We start from the raw sequence: 17,277 nt of genomic DNA, 5'->3' as shown, positions 1-17,277 counted from the left end.
ACTGTTTTAACAACCTACTAATTAGACTGCATGGACTTTCTCAAATGGACTTTAACTTTAATGCTGCATTGTAATTGGGCTCTATGCCTGTAATGTAGTATTGTCATCTAAATAAATAAATAACCAGGATACAGTATTGGTATTTAGATATTGATTCTAACAATAGTCAAAGGTACTGTATCACCTATTATAACCAGGCTACCATTGATTGAACAAGAAACATTACATTCCCATATTAAAATCAGAGCCAGTTTTACAAAAGAAATTGCAAAGTGCAAAGTGCAAAGTGCACTACTGACCACGGTTTCTTTTTACACCAACTTTTGACCGAGCCAAATTCGAACCGACCTATCGAAAACCATTAAATCTTTTTTACTGTATAAAGTTATATTTTCGTGTTGGATAAATAACTTATGGATCATTTTCAATCATTTAGTTTGTGATTGGAAAAGTTTATTATCATTAAAATCATTGCGTTTTCTTCATGTTTTACTTCTTATTTACAACAACAACCATGAAAGTCATTTGACACTTTTACCGAGAAACAAATAAATGACTAAATACGACATAAATATATTTTACTGTAGACACAGATAACCTCTCTATGTGCGGTCGACAAAGGTTGGCTACCTTGGTAAATTGGCATGTAATTCCGCGTGTGTTTAGCGATTCGCAATCTGGTTCGCGGATTTCCGCTCGAGATAGCGCTGACCAGTGCGGCCGGAGTGACCGGACAGCCGCACATTTGCATCGTCGTCCGGTTCTACAACATCCCCTCTGCACCTGTACCAGTGGGGTGCGATCACGCCTTCGTCACAGAATCGATTGAGCTAAAAAATTGTGCTCTAAACTTTCAAACTTGAACGCATGAAACAGCTGATTGGAGGAAATCGTTATAGAAGGAATTGGTTATAGAAGGAACAATAAGATTTCGAGTGCATATATAATTTCATATTCGAAGAAAGGACAAATTTCGGAATAGTAACTTGACTAGCAAATAAAATCTTAAATTAATTCTTGTCGTCCTTCTTTACATATTAAAGAAATCATCTCCGAAAATAACAAATTAAGTAACTGGGGACCGAGCTTTGCTAGGGGAAAATCATTAGTTTACTCTGAGAGCAGTTTAGTATTGCAGATACATTAATCCACTCTCAAACTCCACACTGCTCACCTTCACTACTTCCTTCACCACTCCCTACGTCGTGGACCTGTTTGCCCTCCTTCCCTATACCATTTTAGAATTGCAGATACATAAATGCCACAGACAGTTACCACACTCTGCACTCCTAGCCTTACTACTTCCTTCACCATTTCCTACGTCATGGACCTGGTTTCCTCTCTTATAGCATTTTAGGATTGTAGATACCATAATCTAATCCCCATTAACAGTTCCCACAGGGACTCTTCAAGAGATACTGATCTGTGATCGGCTGATTAAGGTACATTACCAGTAGGCCTATTAATTGTTTAATTGATTGATTGTGTGGAACACGCGCGTCAGTAGTAGATGTTGATTATGTGTAGGAGTTAGATGTTGTTAGCTTTGAGTTGCTACCAAGATAAAACTATTGGAGTTTGATAAAACACCTCAGTGAAATCAATCAATATAAATCCTTTTAGACATTAATGCACACTTGGTTGCTCATTTAAGTTTAATATGAATGCTGGATTAATGTAGAATAGATTTGTAGTTTTTTACTAACTAAAATAAGTAGTTTTTTTTTTTATCCAGAGACATTATTAATCAAAATCTCAATGTTTAAAGACAGCTGATCCCTACTGAAAAGACTAGATTACTTTCGAATAACCTAAGAGCTTTGACTTAAAAGCTACTGGCTTAACTTAGCGGGTTTGATGGAGTCTCTTTTAAGAGTGTCAATTATTCTCTAGTTAACATTTGTGTTTTAAGTTTTGATATAAATCTGATAAAGCATTTTTTTGTGTGAACAGTGAAGTAACTTATTATGTATTATACATGAGCTTACGGCGTTCATTTGTCTGATTCTCAAAGGGCATAAAATATCAGAAATTCTAAAAAAATAATGTTTTATGTATCTACTATACCTATTGCGTAGTAACACTGACCTACTATCGCAGACGTGCTAATGTATTTTCTATGGCGGTGTAATGAGGCCGCCTTATCAACAATTGTTTCCATAAGATTGTGTAAAAGAAGATCTTGATAAGCCCGTGACAATTCATCAACAAAAGTATGTCTATGCGTAGAAATCAGTGGATCGTGTTAATCTAGTATTCTTAAATCGGTTTAGTTGGGACCCTAAAAAAATCAAGTCAGTATTTTTAAAACGACACTGATGTTATTTTTAAAATTGCCCATAAACTGGGTACATAAAAATGCGTGACGTAATTTGCGGAACCAGATTTTGCATTCCAAAATACGGTATGGCGGAAATATCCAGTAGGTAATATTTTTCGATTAAGGTTATTTAGCCATAATACGGAATCTCAGTCTTATAATAAATAAAAAACAAATAACTTCAAGCCTCTTGGGGATATTTTTATGAAACTCGATTTAAACGTTTTAGACGTTGTCATTACAAGTTTCAACCAATTTTTTTAAGTAGCCTAATAAAATAAATAATTTTAGTTTTTTTACAATTTTAAAGTCAAACTTCATGCTTTTACTTTAAAGGTAAATGCCGTGCTGGTACGGGACAGTTCAATAATCAGTCACTTTAACATATCCTGTCTACTAAAAAAGGATTCTGAATTTTTTATCTGTCCTTAAAATTAGATGTAAGGCAATTAGGTTGTGCCAAATTACTTATCTTTTGGTCGTAACCTAGGGATATGGTTGGGTAGCAGAGAGGGCGATGAAAGTGATGAGCAGTTAGAAGCTTGCAAGTTCAATCCTAAAAAAGTCAAAATCTGTTTAACTGCCCGAATGCTCGAAACTAGACTTGGCCATCCTCATCAATAACTTGAGTCAACGGCTGTCCTAGATCTTTGGGCTAAAATAAACGGTCCTAAAATCAATTATATCTAAAATAATGTATAAAATAAAACACGCTAATATAAAATATCCTAAAGAACCAGATAGTGACTGCCGGTGAGCTGAGAGGCCCTAAAATCATTGTTAGGCTCGCCTAACAAACAAAAGGTTGGCGGTTCGACCCTGAGAAAATTCAGTAGCTTTTTGACGGTTCGAAATGGACCCAGCTGTCCCTGATCATTGGGAAATGATCCTGGCTAATGAAACAGCTGATCTTAGTCAGTAAAGCTACACAGATCATCCTACACCACTCTTCACTCATGTTTGGGTTAAAATACGCACCTAGGTGGCGTCCCACCCTCCATCTCAATTGATAATTATTGTTAAAGATGATACTTAACAAAGCTGTCAACTCCTCCATCCATCTCTCGTCATTCAATAATGTTTGCCTAATGTGTCGGCTTCGTCAAAATATCTCCTGTTCCATGGAAAGCTATTTTTACTCCAATTATGCAACACCCAACTGACTTGTCAAGATACAGGTTTGATTAGATACAAGATACACTTGAATGGATGAACTTCAGGTGAAATAATCAAGTTCTTGATTTACTCAGGCCAAATCGAGGTCTCGTGGCGAGGTCAAGTTTCATCCATTTAGCTATTCAGACGGCAATCCGCGCTGGCAGCGAACCTAGTCGGGTGTGCGCCCTCTTTGCATATGATTAGCTCGCCCTCAAAACGCACTCTACCATTATATTTTTTATAAGAATAGAAAATAGAACTCGATACTAGCGAATATTTTGACTCTGAAATTAAATACTACACGAAGTTCTTTCACTATTTTTAAAGTAGGATCACTAAGGGAGTTTGCTGCAAATACAAATAATTTTTGCACCATTTTTGGGGTGAAGTTGACAGTTCCTTCCTTTATATATTATTAGGCAAGCATGTTTCCTGAAAACCTTTTTTCTCAGCTCGTGTGCATCGCAGGGAAAATCTACCTATACTGATAGAAAGATATTTGTCTATAGATGTGCAGAATCAAATTAAAATAGGCTCAAAATAAGCACAAAAAATGAATTTAAAAATAAAAAAAACTAACATGGGTCTTATGAGTTGCCATGCTGGTGACAAAATAACGATGAAATATAAACAGAAAATCAAAACAAATAGAATAAATTACAGTGTGGGGTTAAAATAGAGAGGTCTGTACATTTTATGGTTGAGTTTTCGACCACTGGACGACCTCTAGTTTAAATAATAATACAAACCGTAGTACTTTTGAGCCAGTTACGTTATTTGTTTATTTTTATGATCCATACCGTTTCTGTTCCAAAATTCGTTTTCTATCCAGCCAAGGGTAAAAATTGACCCTATTGAACTAAACTAAATTTGAATGAGACAGCTGGTAACAGCTGTGTATTGGCAATAGTATATTACGTTACTAGTCCTGAAAATAAGTGTTTACCGGACGAGTGTGGTTCGTCTCGCACGGGATTACCATACGAGTCCGGTACACACATTTTGGACGAGTGACGTACGATAGTTTACGCCATACTACTAAATCTGTACAAATCCTAATATTTCCACCAACTAAGGACTAAAAATCACTAGTCATTGAGAGGTTATGTTTTTGTTTATAACTCCTCATTGCCACCTAAATACTAAATACAGTACAATCAGCTGATTGGTGTCCGGTAAAACTCATTGCAGCACAGTAGTACGCAATGAAACCCCATTTGAATAAGCTGGCGGCAAACAGCTGTTTTCTGGACTAAATACTTGCGTGGGAAGTTCATCAAAATAATGTAGTGTGGCGTAAATTATTTTTCAAACAGCTGACTATTTACTTAAGCACTCCACATGACATATAAATTTAAAGTACCAGATTCATACTTTTCATTGATAAATATTTCAATCGTTTACAAGTGTAACGTATTCTTAGACAGGAAATTCACTAAGTACCTTTTCAAGAATCAATTGAGATAACAGACCTGGGATTTTCAACAATAATTATTGAGCGACACCAAGGAAAAGAGTATGGAGAGAATTATTGAATGAAGTGTTTTTTAGAGTTGAGATTACACTTTACACAGATGTTGTTGAGCTTGACATGTCAACGATCATTCAGCACAACTAAACAGCTGTTAGCCACTCATTGTTGAAAACCAATGCCGTATAAAATAACCTTTAACGTTTGAAGGTTATGTTACTAACAGCCACGAATCAAATAGTACTACTAATTGGGAAGAGGTTTTTTTTTACAGTTATGGTATTTTTAACACAAATTGTGCAAGCAATTGACTCTTAGAACTTGTTGATAACTATTAAACAATACTTTATTGATATATAGCAAGTTTTTCAATCGATTTGCTATTAATAAAAAAGTATTAAAAATATTTGTATTGGGTACTGTCGTTCGAAAAACAGTAATATATTTTAGCAATTTAACTTCACGGAAAAGTAAGATACATGCATTATTTTTAAAGCTAAAAGCAAGTAGTAAAAATTGAAAAATGATGATAGGAATCTACTAGCTCTATCAGTTGTAGGTTTGGCCTTAGTTGTATTTTCATAATAGGCATTATATAAAATCCAAGACCAAATGGCCAAATAGGGTAAAGATGAAACTGATGTCAAACATATCTGGCCTTTTGCACTCTGCATTTCCTTAAACACTGTTTAGGCTTTAATTGTAAGTCCTGATTTTACAGGTCTACGGTAATATGATAGAAGTGCGATCAGATTGGTTTTAAATTAGCTTATTTTTACGCGTTTTACTTCCATTTTATATATATATATATATATATATATATATATATATATATATATGGATAAAATAGGTTGATTTGATTTTTATTTAAAATTGAACGTGTTTTAATTTCTTAGGCAAGTAATATCGCCTAAATTATTTACGCAACCTTTCAAATTTTGCAGCTACGAATTTACAGGTTTCTACACTAAAATCCTTTTAAGTAATTTTGGGATATTTTCCAAAAGACACAATTTGGGCTAATTTTGACTTCTAAAACTTTTTTATATTAAACTACTGTATCTCAAAGTCCCAACCAACCAAAGATGGCCATTTGCCAAACCCCTTTGTTCGTCTGGACTATGATGAATGAAAAATATAATGATTTTTCTAATCAAAGAAGTTTAAATCAAGGAAGTAATGAAAACCAGTTGCATTCGGCTACGTGCTATCTCCAAGCAGTCGGAGCACGTAGCAGCGATTCAGCATTCAGCAATGCTTCGCTATGCTGAGTAATATTACAGGTTGCTTTGTTATCAGCTGTTTCTTATCAGCTGATTTGTCAACACTTCCGACTAAACAGTTCCAGCTTCAGCGACTACTGCAGTTACTGGGAAATGATCGGTCATGAATTTTCCCAGAATACTCATTACAACATAATGGTTTCCAAGTATTCGCCGCGTTGTAATTTAATGTCATTAACTGAATTACGATTGAACTTACCTTACAAACTAAGTTATTTGTTGTTAAAACTGTGTTCGGCTATCTATTGTCAAACGTTGTGTTAGGTCGGTGTTAGTTCAGTCAGGAGTTCTGAGGTGGGCCTTTTGAAAGTAAAGATTGATTGGGGTTTGTGGTAACGAAAAGAAAAAAAAAACATATAAACCCCCGAAGTGCTATTGAGTTACCATAAAACAAAACAATATGTATGTTATGTATGTATTATGAATGCTATGTATTCTTATTCTTAATTACCTACGGACCAAGAACATTTTTCCATATTTGCGTTTCACACTTAATTGCGTGGGTTTGGTTGTATATATTTGATCGTCAGATTAGAGATTTTCGTAACAATGGGCCAAGGGCACGTACTGTATGGCGAAAATGAATGAACGAAGATTGTTGATGATTGTGAAATGATTGTTGATGATTATTGAATTACAACTTTGTTACAAGCTATAAATCAGCTGGTTCAGAACATGCTGGGTTCATTTTCAAACCAGTGTACCCGTATAACCTTAATCGATTTTTTTTATTATTCAATTGTTTTAGTAAGTTTAAACATTCTTTGTGGTTTCCGCCAATCTCTCATATATTACCTCGATCAAAATTACACAACTATTAACAATGTCGTCAATTTTACTTAAACATAAAAAATTCATTATCATGATCATAACGAATTAGATATTAATAATGGTGTATTTATTAATGGGCGAGAGTCTGATATAAAGACGGCGGCGAAAAAAAGTGGCAACGCCGCAATTCCGGCCTACCAAAACAGCTGTTGTACTGATACATAATGGAGATTCTGCACATTGCTTACGTTTACAGTGTTTAACATGTTTGTTTTTACTTTTATTATTATGGCAATACGCCGGTCCATGTGATATTGCCACGAACCAACTCTACGGCCTTTAGGAGGCTATGATTTAATCCATGCTTCTACCACAAATCAGGCTTTATCATCCTTTCTCCTGGTATGTTTGTGTCTTTACCATTGTGTGTTGGGTTGAAACTCTTAAGTTCGAGAAAGCATAACGAGTGTGAAAAATCAAAACAGTATAAAGCATAGCGTCTAATACAAGGCCGCAGCGTTGAGGTGTGGCAACGTCGCGCCGGCCGGTCTGTTGCGGTAATAGCAGGAATAACAAACGCTTTAACATAAACATTGCATATACGCTCCCATTATAAATCTTTTGCCTGGTCTGCGACGTTGCCACTTTTCGCAGCGGCCTTTTAGAGGATGCAAAGGTGTGTATCAGATATTTGGCGTGTTGTAATCAATGCTAAAATAACCAAAGTTTTCAAATTACTTAACCGCGTTAGTTTGGTAAGAACCAGTTAACTCTCATCTCAAGGATTTCAAGAGTTACATGTGTAACTTACCTTTGACACTATCTAACTCTTTAGCTGTCATGTACACACCATTAACCTCAGACAAAGTGTAGATTTTAAATACTCAACTTACTATCTGATACTTCAATGACACAACAAGCATAGTATCTAACATAGTCACGTTATTGCAATCTTAAAATTACCTAGATGAAAATCAATGCAAATCCATGTTCTGGCCTTCAGGTAGATTCACGTTTTAGTTCAAGCATGATTATTCTCGTAGTTGGGAGAGTAAAGATGCAAATGTGTATTCTGAGATTCTACTGTTTTATAACAAAAGTGATTTGTGTTAGTTTTTCCATCACGTAAGGCCGGGGCCACCGTACAGCCCATAAATGTATATACCATATTGAAATTACATGTGATCTATTGTGTAGTAAAGTATAAAATACCAAAGAAACACAAACCGTTGAGAACCCCGTAAGCCTGACACCTCAACCATGTAAGAAAATGAAATTATAGTAAATTTCGGACAGTAATAGTAGTGTTTCGATAAACCCTCTTATGAGGATATGAGCCTCATTAGTCAATGAACGTGTAGATATAAAGTCAATGATACCACTTACCATATACTAGAGCGTGTACACTGACTTTAGGAACAGAATTTTTTTCCGAGGCTGTTTTCCAAGACTCTGAAAATAGTACTGTAATTAGTTGAAGTCTTACGTAAACGCATATTTGCGGTTCTACAATTATTACACATTGACCTTATTATGTCGTGACCTTTCCCTCCCACTGTCAAATATATCTCACTCTAGTTTCTTGGACAATTGTGCTAGATTCTGCGCAGTCAAACCGCTACAGCAAACCTGCATACTAAGTAAATTTAAATTAGTCTGATTGGGCTTAATGTTTTCTTAAACTTATCAGATATTACTTTAAAAAACTAGATTTTACAAGTACTTAGGTTTGCTGCTACGGGGAAGTGAAAAGTGTTTAAATAAAATATTAATAGTTTAGGATAAAAGATTTTGGCAAATTTGAACAAAATATATGTCCATATACCGAACTACAACAGTTTTCTTTTTCTCCATAAGACTAACATGGGAATTTGAAATGTACAGTTGTATTATTTTATCCTTGATTTTATCCTTGATCCTATAATTATTTTACCTTTTATTGTACAACAATGCTTCACTGTACAAAATTGTTTGGTAATATGATCTCAATGATGGCTGCAATGAAAATTATTGGTCAATTTCATTTTTAAAGGTTAATCATTTTGAAAATCACCATAACAACTCCCATGACTCGATCTTGCTGGGTCGCGAAATCGATCGATTTTATCATAATCTGCACATTCATGCCTAATTTAATCAAAATTGAACCGAAATTGCACGAATTATCGTGTTTACGGATATAAATAAATAAAAATAACATGTATATACATTTCAACGAATGTTATTTTTGGCCTCTGGGAACATAAAAATAAAACTATCATCGTTAATCGATCCCCGGGTCTTATTGCCGTGCCACCGGCAATACAGTAATAGTATTCTAAGAAACAAAAAACACCACAAAATTATAAGTATTATAGCAAACGCCTTCTGAAAAATCTGTAATACATGAGAAGTCCACGAAGAAGTACATCGTCTTTCCTCTGAGGGGAGGCACTAGAAGAGTGGATATTTTGTTGATTTAAAGACAAACAAAAAATATATAATTCTCGATCCAACAATATTATATATGAAATCAACCTAAGAAACAAATTTATGAATCAACCTTTTAATATTTAAAGCAAAATTTGGAAAATGGAGGTGATTGGATTGTTTATTGGTTCTAGAGTAACATTATCACAATTATTTGTGAACTTTTGGAAACAATATAGGATAGATCCTTTTTGAAAATTATTATACGTTCATTGGCTATAATGAGAAATAATTTATATGGTGAACATCAAAATTAATCATTCTTATAGCTGTTATAATCATTGGTAGCCTTTTTTGGGCATACGTGTTTATTTTTATTAATAAATACTTTTCTTCTTTATTCTTCTTTTCCCATGAGGACATTTGCTAATATCAGTATAAGCCTAATTGCTATTTTATGTCGAAAACTCTATATGACTGCCAAGGATGAAAATGTGCTCTGAATCTCTATCGAGTAACAGTAACAATTAACAATGTAATTAGAAATACAATTCGTGCTTGTGCATTGATTCAACGTGTTTACCAACGAGACGTTCTCAATCATTCCACGGCTCAATAATGTTTCCAGTTAAAACCCTCGCTTCTGCAATACAGGGTTATTACAAATGATGTTCATGATTTCATACATACATAAAAGATAGTTTTATTTGTTATACAAAGAAATGAAATGGTTACAACTTTTGAAAAACTCAAAAAGTTTCGACACAGATACACAGAACTGTAAATGCTCGATACGGGAACCCCTTGTGGTACGACAGATGTCAATAAAGTGGTCAAGCTCTTGCTAGACTTTGAAAAATGTGTCTAGGTCTATTTAGCATTGGTAATCCATTGCTGGATCTCAAGTGTGCTATCTGATAATGGTGGTGTGTACGCCTTATCTTTGATGTATCCCCACAAGAAAAAAATACAGAGGGGGTGATGTCCGGAGATCTTGTAGGACAGTTCAGGGGTGTGTCATTATTCGGACCACCGAGCTCGTTCCATATCTCAGGCAGCACATTGTTAAGTTCAGCCCTATTACAAGTAACATTCAAATGCAGCCATTTCTCTTAAATTTCAAGTGTCACTTGCCAATATAGTGGTTACTAGGAGGATAATCGTTAAACCTGGTTCCAAAGTGTCGTTGCACACTATTAACAGATTGGTTAATGTAATATTCCAACTGGCAAAAAGCTTTCCTGACTTCAAATTCAGCCATTACACAACACTTACAACAATTGACTTGACAAACAGCTGATATGCACCCAAACCAATGTAAATGAAACTTTATGAGTTTTTCTTTCCAATGGTACCAACTAAAATAGTCTTGAAACAAATTAACCCAGTAATATTTGTAATCAAAATCAGGAACATCATTTATAATAACCCTGTATTTTTACCATAAGGGAAGTGTCGTCTGTGAAGCATATATTATACACAGGTACTCTTTTTTTTATTTAATTTATTTCCCGTCATACTGCAGCAAAAACAGCTGTTTTTTTGTGACGTCTTTTGCATTTAGGGAGTAAAAAGCATTTTATTCCCTAGGGAATAAAAATCATCCGTTGTAAACAGTTACAAATTTAGATTGTAGCAATCGCATTGATCGAAATCATGTAGGTAAGGCCTATGTCAAGTTTCAGTATGGTTTTAGCTTATTGTTGCATTCTTATCAATAGTTCTACATATCGATGGTGTAACGAACAGTAAACAATCGTACTAGACGAAATGATTGAATCACTTACTAAACAGCTGCTTATTTATATTAACAGAATTTAAAACAAGCTGGAAGTCGTTTTGAGAGGTTATCTTTACATGAAAATTAATTTGGTAATTAATAACTTAGTTTTTAAATAATGATGCAATATATTTTGCCTACAGTTACCTAACAATGTACATGTTCTCTCACTGATTTGAGAAAGCAAAGTGGCCAATTCGCTCATCAGTGAGACAATGTTAACATTGTTTCACTCTAATTACTTTGTCTCACTCCAGATTTGCAACGCGAAGGCACGAAATAGTGAGCGCGTAACATGCAGGCAACGTCGTATGCGCGCGAAATACGTTGGCAGCACTGGCTGTAAATCAGCTGGTCAGCTGTTGTACTGTTGTATTTGTCACTTCACATTAAATGTTATATTAAAAGTTCACTTCTGTGTAAAAATAGGTTATGTTTCTTCACAAATTTATTTGTTATATGGTAACTTTAACTGTAGGAAAAGTATAATGTGCAACTCGAGTTCAAAGTACAATTGCCTCACTCGAAAAATTTCTCACTAGTTGCACAAATATAGAACTTAGTTATAATTTTCGATTGTAAACAATTGCATGTATTGAAAGTATGTTTCGGTTTTCTACTCGATTGTAGCTTATTGTTGCCTTATTGTAGTTCGACATATCGATAGTATAATGTACACTAATACAATCGTAATCGATGAAACAATTATTGCATTTCTTACTAAAAAAGCTGGTCTCAATTATCAAATTAAATTGAAAACAAGCTAGAAGTAGTTTTTAGAGGTTAAATGACAAATATTTTAGTTTTGTAACATAGTTTATTTAAATAATGGTGAAATATTACGAAAAATATAGTTCACAAGGCAAGTCACTTTACGACCTAGTGATGAAATATACTATTATGGTTTTGTAATACTTTCAAAGTAAAAATATGAATTGACAATTTGTTTACCGTACTATAACAGTAGCAAGAAGAATATATACTTTTCCCTGTCTTGGCAATGTAAAAAAAAAGAATTTTAATGGAATATGTTTATCTTTGGGACGTTTGGTGAGTATTATTTATTAGTTACTTTTCCTTCAGTTTTAGTCAAGCGGATGTAAATTGTAATGATTCAGACAACACTATCAATACATGACAAGTTTGTCGTATAGCAAATAAAACAATGTGGGCTATTTCGTCTTCAACAGACTCCATATTGTTTAAAATTTATTATGAACTATAAAGGGTATGAGGTACTGAACAAGTAAACAATCAATCGGCTATGTATTGAGAGATATTAAATAAGCAATTTTGTGATAAAATGTCAAACATTTGTTTATTCTATGTAGATAATAGATTTACGAAAATAGTGTAGGTTAGTCAAATTTTGCTTTTTTCTACAGTAACACCAATTAAATGACTTCAAAATGATGACTAAGCAACAAAGTAAAATAAAACATATTTTAGATCAGCTAGTTGTTATATATTTTTTTGTTTAAATAGTAAGTTGATTATTATCTATACAAATAAAATTAGAGTTTTGTCTGTACATTTCTCAGAATTATATAATTTTGGTTATTTTTACGTTTCATACATTAAAGAAGCCGAAACAAGTATCATCTCAATTTCTGTCTGTCTGTCAGGGCCCAGTGAAGACATTTTTCGCGGCCTGCTCCTGAAAAACGAGAGCAATCGATCGGGATTCAAAAAGTCTTTTTGTATTCACTGGATTGGCGAGAATGTCTTTAGCCATTTAAATATGACCTCACTGCTTTTGAAACATAATAACGGACGTTCAAAACCCCAACTTTGTGCGATTTTTGTCAAGTTTTCTTTTAATTTTTACCATACGTCATTAATGAAGCACTCATCTGTTTGGAGAAACGACATCTATGAAACAGCTGTTTGGATAAAGATTACTTTTTTCTAGCTGTCACTCGATATGTTTACATTAAATGTTGTTTACAAATACTGCAACCATTTCCAATCACGTTTTGTAAGAAAATCCAAAACCAAGTTAAATTTAAAAAGTTGTACCTTACATAACGGGTTTTATTAATCACCAGTTCAATAATGTGAAACTCTAAATGAAAATTTCTAGGCATCATTCAGGTCGCTAACTGGAGATTCTGTATGTGTGTGTCAATTTGTACTTGAGTTTTAATAGCCGGGTTTATATCGTTGAGCAGACCCTGAAACAGTGCTGTATACGGAGTTTTGCCTGCATATCTGGAAAAATACACACTATAAATATACAAACAAACTGCTGTTCTGATTATAAGAAGGTTTCAGCTACATGATCCCGTTTGTAGAACGGGTAGGCCTTACAGCTCGTAACCTCTATAAATGTAATTAAAATCTAAAACTTTAGATTTTATGTTTATCTATTGCAAATTTTGCATAGCGAATGAGTATAAAGTATACAGTAGATAGATACAGTAGTATGCAGTAGTATACACTACAGTACAGAGTATACAGTAGTTCTGCTATTTTTTTTACCAACAAAGCTAAAAATTAGGGTACACTTCCATATCTGTTGGCACAAACAACCGAATGAAAATATCGATCCATATATCGATTGTTCGATATATCGTTTGGTTAGTTAGGTAAGGTTAACCTAGCCTAACTAACCAAACGATATATCGAACTAAACAATCGAATAATCAATATTACTCATTCAGTTGTTTGTGCCAACAGATATGGAAGTGTACCCAAAAATTAACAGATAGTCTAATATAAAAACAGCCTTATGTAATTTCAAGAAGTCATCTTCAGGAGACAAAGAATGTCTTGATCATTTTATCAGAAAGTCGCCGATTCACTTATAGTACTTAGACACACGGACACGAGCATTACCGGTAATTGAAATAAAAATCGTCACAACTAGTAAAAACGAATAAAAATGGTAAAACACCAAAAAGGTATACACAAATTCATACTCACCTTAATACATAGGCTAACATTAAAAACTTTATATCAGCCCTATTTCTGCAATATTCAGTAACATTTGTTTAAGCTTTCATTCACATGATTTACCATCAAACAAAGACACAAATATTATATTCATACTTTCATATTTTCGATGGCTTTACCTGTGTTTCGTTATAAATATTTGAATCTAGATTTTCATGCCCTGAAACCATAGACAAAAAGAATTAAATATAGACTGTCAGCTGTGCTGCGGTTACCAAAGGTTCTGGCGCACACCGCTGGGAGCGCCATGTAGTTACGCTGTGCAGAACCTATGGTAACCATGGTAATCGCAGCACGGCTGAAGGTCTAGATTTAATTCTTTTTGTCTATGCTTGAAACTAACAGTCAAGAAGACGAGCCAAAGGTGCTTCACACTTTCTTAAGAGTTTCCCAATCATAATTCAAAGGCAGACACCTTCCCTGACCTTGGCCCTCATTCTCATTGTGGTGACTGGATTCAAGTACTATTGTTTGCTTACATCATCTGCTGGGTGCAACACTTACTTGTGTCATCATTGTTAACTTTGATGACCTGCTTGTATGAACCCTCTCATGCAGCGTTGCAAGAAATAATAAAGGAAATTATAGCATTTTCCATTCATTCTCGTGTTGCGTACATTGTAGGTGATATGAAAAAATTCTGCTAAAAAACGTTTTAAATTAAAATATTCCAGACCAATAATAAAAAAAAACTAGGTATCTTAAAAAAGGGTGGATAAAACCATTATAGTAAATTTTATGACCACGTAAATTAAATATGAGGTTGGCAATTTGCAAAAAAAAAAAAACTCTTTAGCAAGTCCAACTAATTTAGTAAACAGGTATGTCCAAAAATAAAACACATTGCTCCAGACACAAATATTTAATTGAAAAGCAGTGATAGTTTAAGTTAAAAAGTACAATGATTTGAGTTTATGTATAACATTATTTAATGTTATGTGAACATTAGAAATATTTTATATTAAAAATTCTAACCATAATATGCGTAAACTCACTTGAACTTTTTTCTCAAATACAGTGATTACAAATACTTTTGGTGATGCTATTTTAGGATATATTGTTATTATTTTATATTATATACTTATAACAAAAGTTATATTATTATTATTTTTATAAGTAAAAAATAAGATACCACAACATTTTGGTACATCTGTGGTTTTCTTTAGTGATTACCCAGCTTTGTCGGGGATTTTTTTGTCCTAGGACACTAGGCACGAGCCTGGGATTGTTTTTCACATTACTGTAGGCTAGACCTAGGGGTTGCGGCATTATCACTTAGATAAAATCCATTGGTGACTTGGCGGGGATCGAACCCGGTACCTCAGGGACTGAAGTCCCGCGCTCTAACCACTACGCCAGCTCGCTCGCTTTGTCGGGGATTGCATACTAATACTACTAATCTTGTAATATTTCCAGTATTTCCTTACCTGAGGAAGGAATCAGAATCCAGATCCCGAACTGTCAAAAAATTTGTTTTAGGCTAATCAAAGGTGGGAAATGTCTGCGATAATTTATTTGGAAATATATACTTTCAAACGACTTAACAGATAGCCAGATAGATTTTGCCATTAAATTCTGTTACAAAACAGTGTTTTCTACTAAAAAATATGCCAATGCTGATAATTTTCTGTAAATATTCACAAACCAGCTGATCACTTTATCTCTATTTTACGCTTATCGTTGCGTATACAATAGTGTTATCTGTTAATGCTTACAGCTATTTATTCCGACAGGCCACAGTGATCCAGATGAATGGGAAGACGCAAGTTGCTGAGAGTGAAGCGGCCATCAAGTTCGGATGGATCAAAGGAGTCCTGGTGAGGAACCTCCTCAACATCTGGGGTGTGATGCTGTTCCTCCGTCTCTCCTGGGTAGTTGGTCAGGCCGGCATACGTGAGTACCTCGAGAACAGTTTATAGAGTAGGACCTTGATAACAAGACTGTCATGGGATTATTAAATGAGTCTTGTTATCAAGGTTGAGTTCTTACAGAGGTTTGAAATAACGATTAAGGGTAAAATAAATTCTTGGTGATTTGAAAATGACACTTGTTATCAAGTGTCTTGTTATTGAGGTTCCAGTGTATTTACTTTCTAAATTGCAAATGAAAACATCTAAAGTGATAACTTGGATCCCAACTAGAAATTTGAGGAGATCTGTTTGGATTTCAAGGAAATTATATTTTATTATATGTTGGTTTAGATAATTGAATTTTGGATACTGAAGAAGACTATATCAGCTGTTGCCAAATTAGAGCTACTCAGCTACTAACTGTTCAACTTTTTTTATACTTCGATTGTTGGATGTGACATAGAATATGTAGTTTACAACAAGTTGTAATAATTTCAGTTTGGTTTGGTTTTATTAAAATGTTATCACACTCTACAGAAATTGGTAATCGCCATCAGTGCAGTCTGTCTGTAAATCCTACGTTCACATTATTCTAAAACTCGCTACCAATATAACATGGGAAAGGAATGCCTACTTCTCTCAATATAGTAAAAACTTAGTACCTTCCTACTACTATAGAAAATAAGAGAGATTCAAATGACAAAAGTTTTGTCTAACAATATTTATTCGCTCTCACATTAGAAATAAAATAATGTCACTCTCAGTTTGGATATTAATTGTTCAACAGTACCATTAGGTCATTGGCTTCTGTCTGGAGTACTGTCATTCAGTGAAGGAGAGTTGGAAGAGAGATATGTAATTAGGGTTTAATTATTGCTACCCACACCTCTCATTTTCAGAATGAGAAAGACAGATAATGGTGGGAAAGAGATGGATAACCACTGATCAGTGGAAGATAGCTTCAATGCTAATGTGGTACAAGTGTTTTGCAGCTGTGAGGAGGAATTTCATTGTGATTAAAGTGTTTTTCATGAAAAACATTAGTACTATTTACTTTGGATACAAGACTAACGTGTAACGATGGTCAGCAGTACTAAAACACTTTCTAATAGTTCAAATGGCAAAAATATTTTAATAATATTGTAAGCACACACATTTACATCCTAACATTAAAACATAATATTAAGTGATTAAATTGGATTTAATCAAATTGTTTCTTTTTTTGTTTGTGTCAATGCCAGTGAAATTTTTAATTAAGTAAATTCAAACACTTTTAAGTA

General features: G+C 34.1%; 1 protein-coding gene across 1 annotated transcript in view; it reads left to right on the top strand.

Moving 5' to 3' along the window:
- LOC128991708 (bumetanide-sensitive sodium-(potassium)-chloride cotransporter-like) overlaps positions 1 to 17,277 on the top strand; it is a 51,600-nt gene that overhangs the window by 6,112 nt on the left and 28,211 nt on the right. Inside the window, exon 3 of the mRNA XM_054414830.1 lies at positions 15,881 to 16,040. Coding sequence (XP_054270805.1) covers positions 15,881 to 16,040 — 160 coding nt within the window. The remainder of the gene's footprint in view (positions 1 to 15,880; positions 16,041 to 17,277) is intronic.

This window comes from Macrosteles quadrilineatus, unplaced genomic scaffold, assembly GCF_028750875.1.
Source record: "Macrosteles quadrilineatus isolate MER2022 unplaced genomic scaffold, UCM_ALF_1.0 Scaffold_4__1_contigs__length_99947679, whole genome shotgun sequence".
Lineage (NCBI taxonomy): Eukaryota > Metazoa > Arthropoda > Insecta > Hemiptera > Cicadellidae > Macrosteles > Macrosteles quadrilineatus.
The sequence above is the reverse complement of the archived record's forward strand: the minus strand, read 5'-3'. Positions and strand labels throughout refer to the sequence as shown.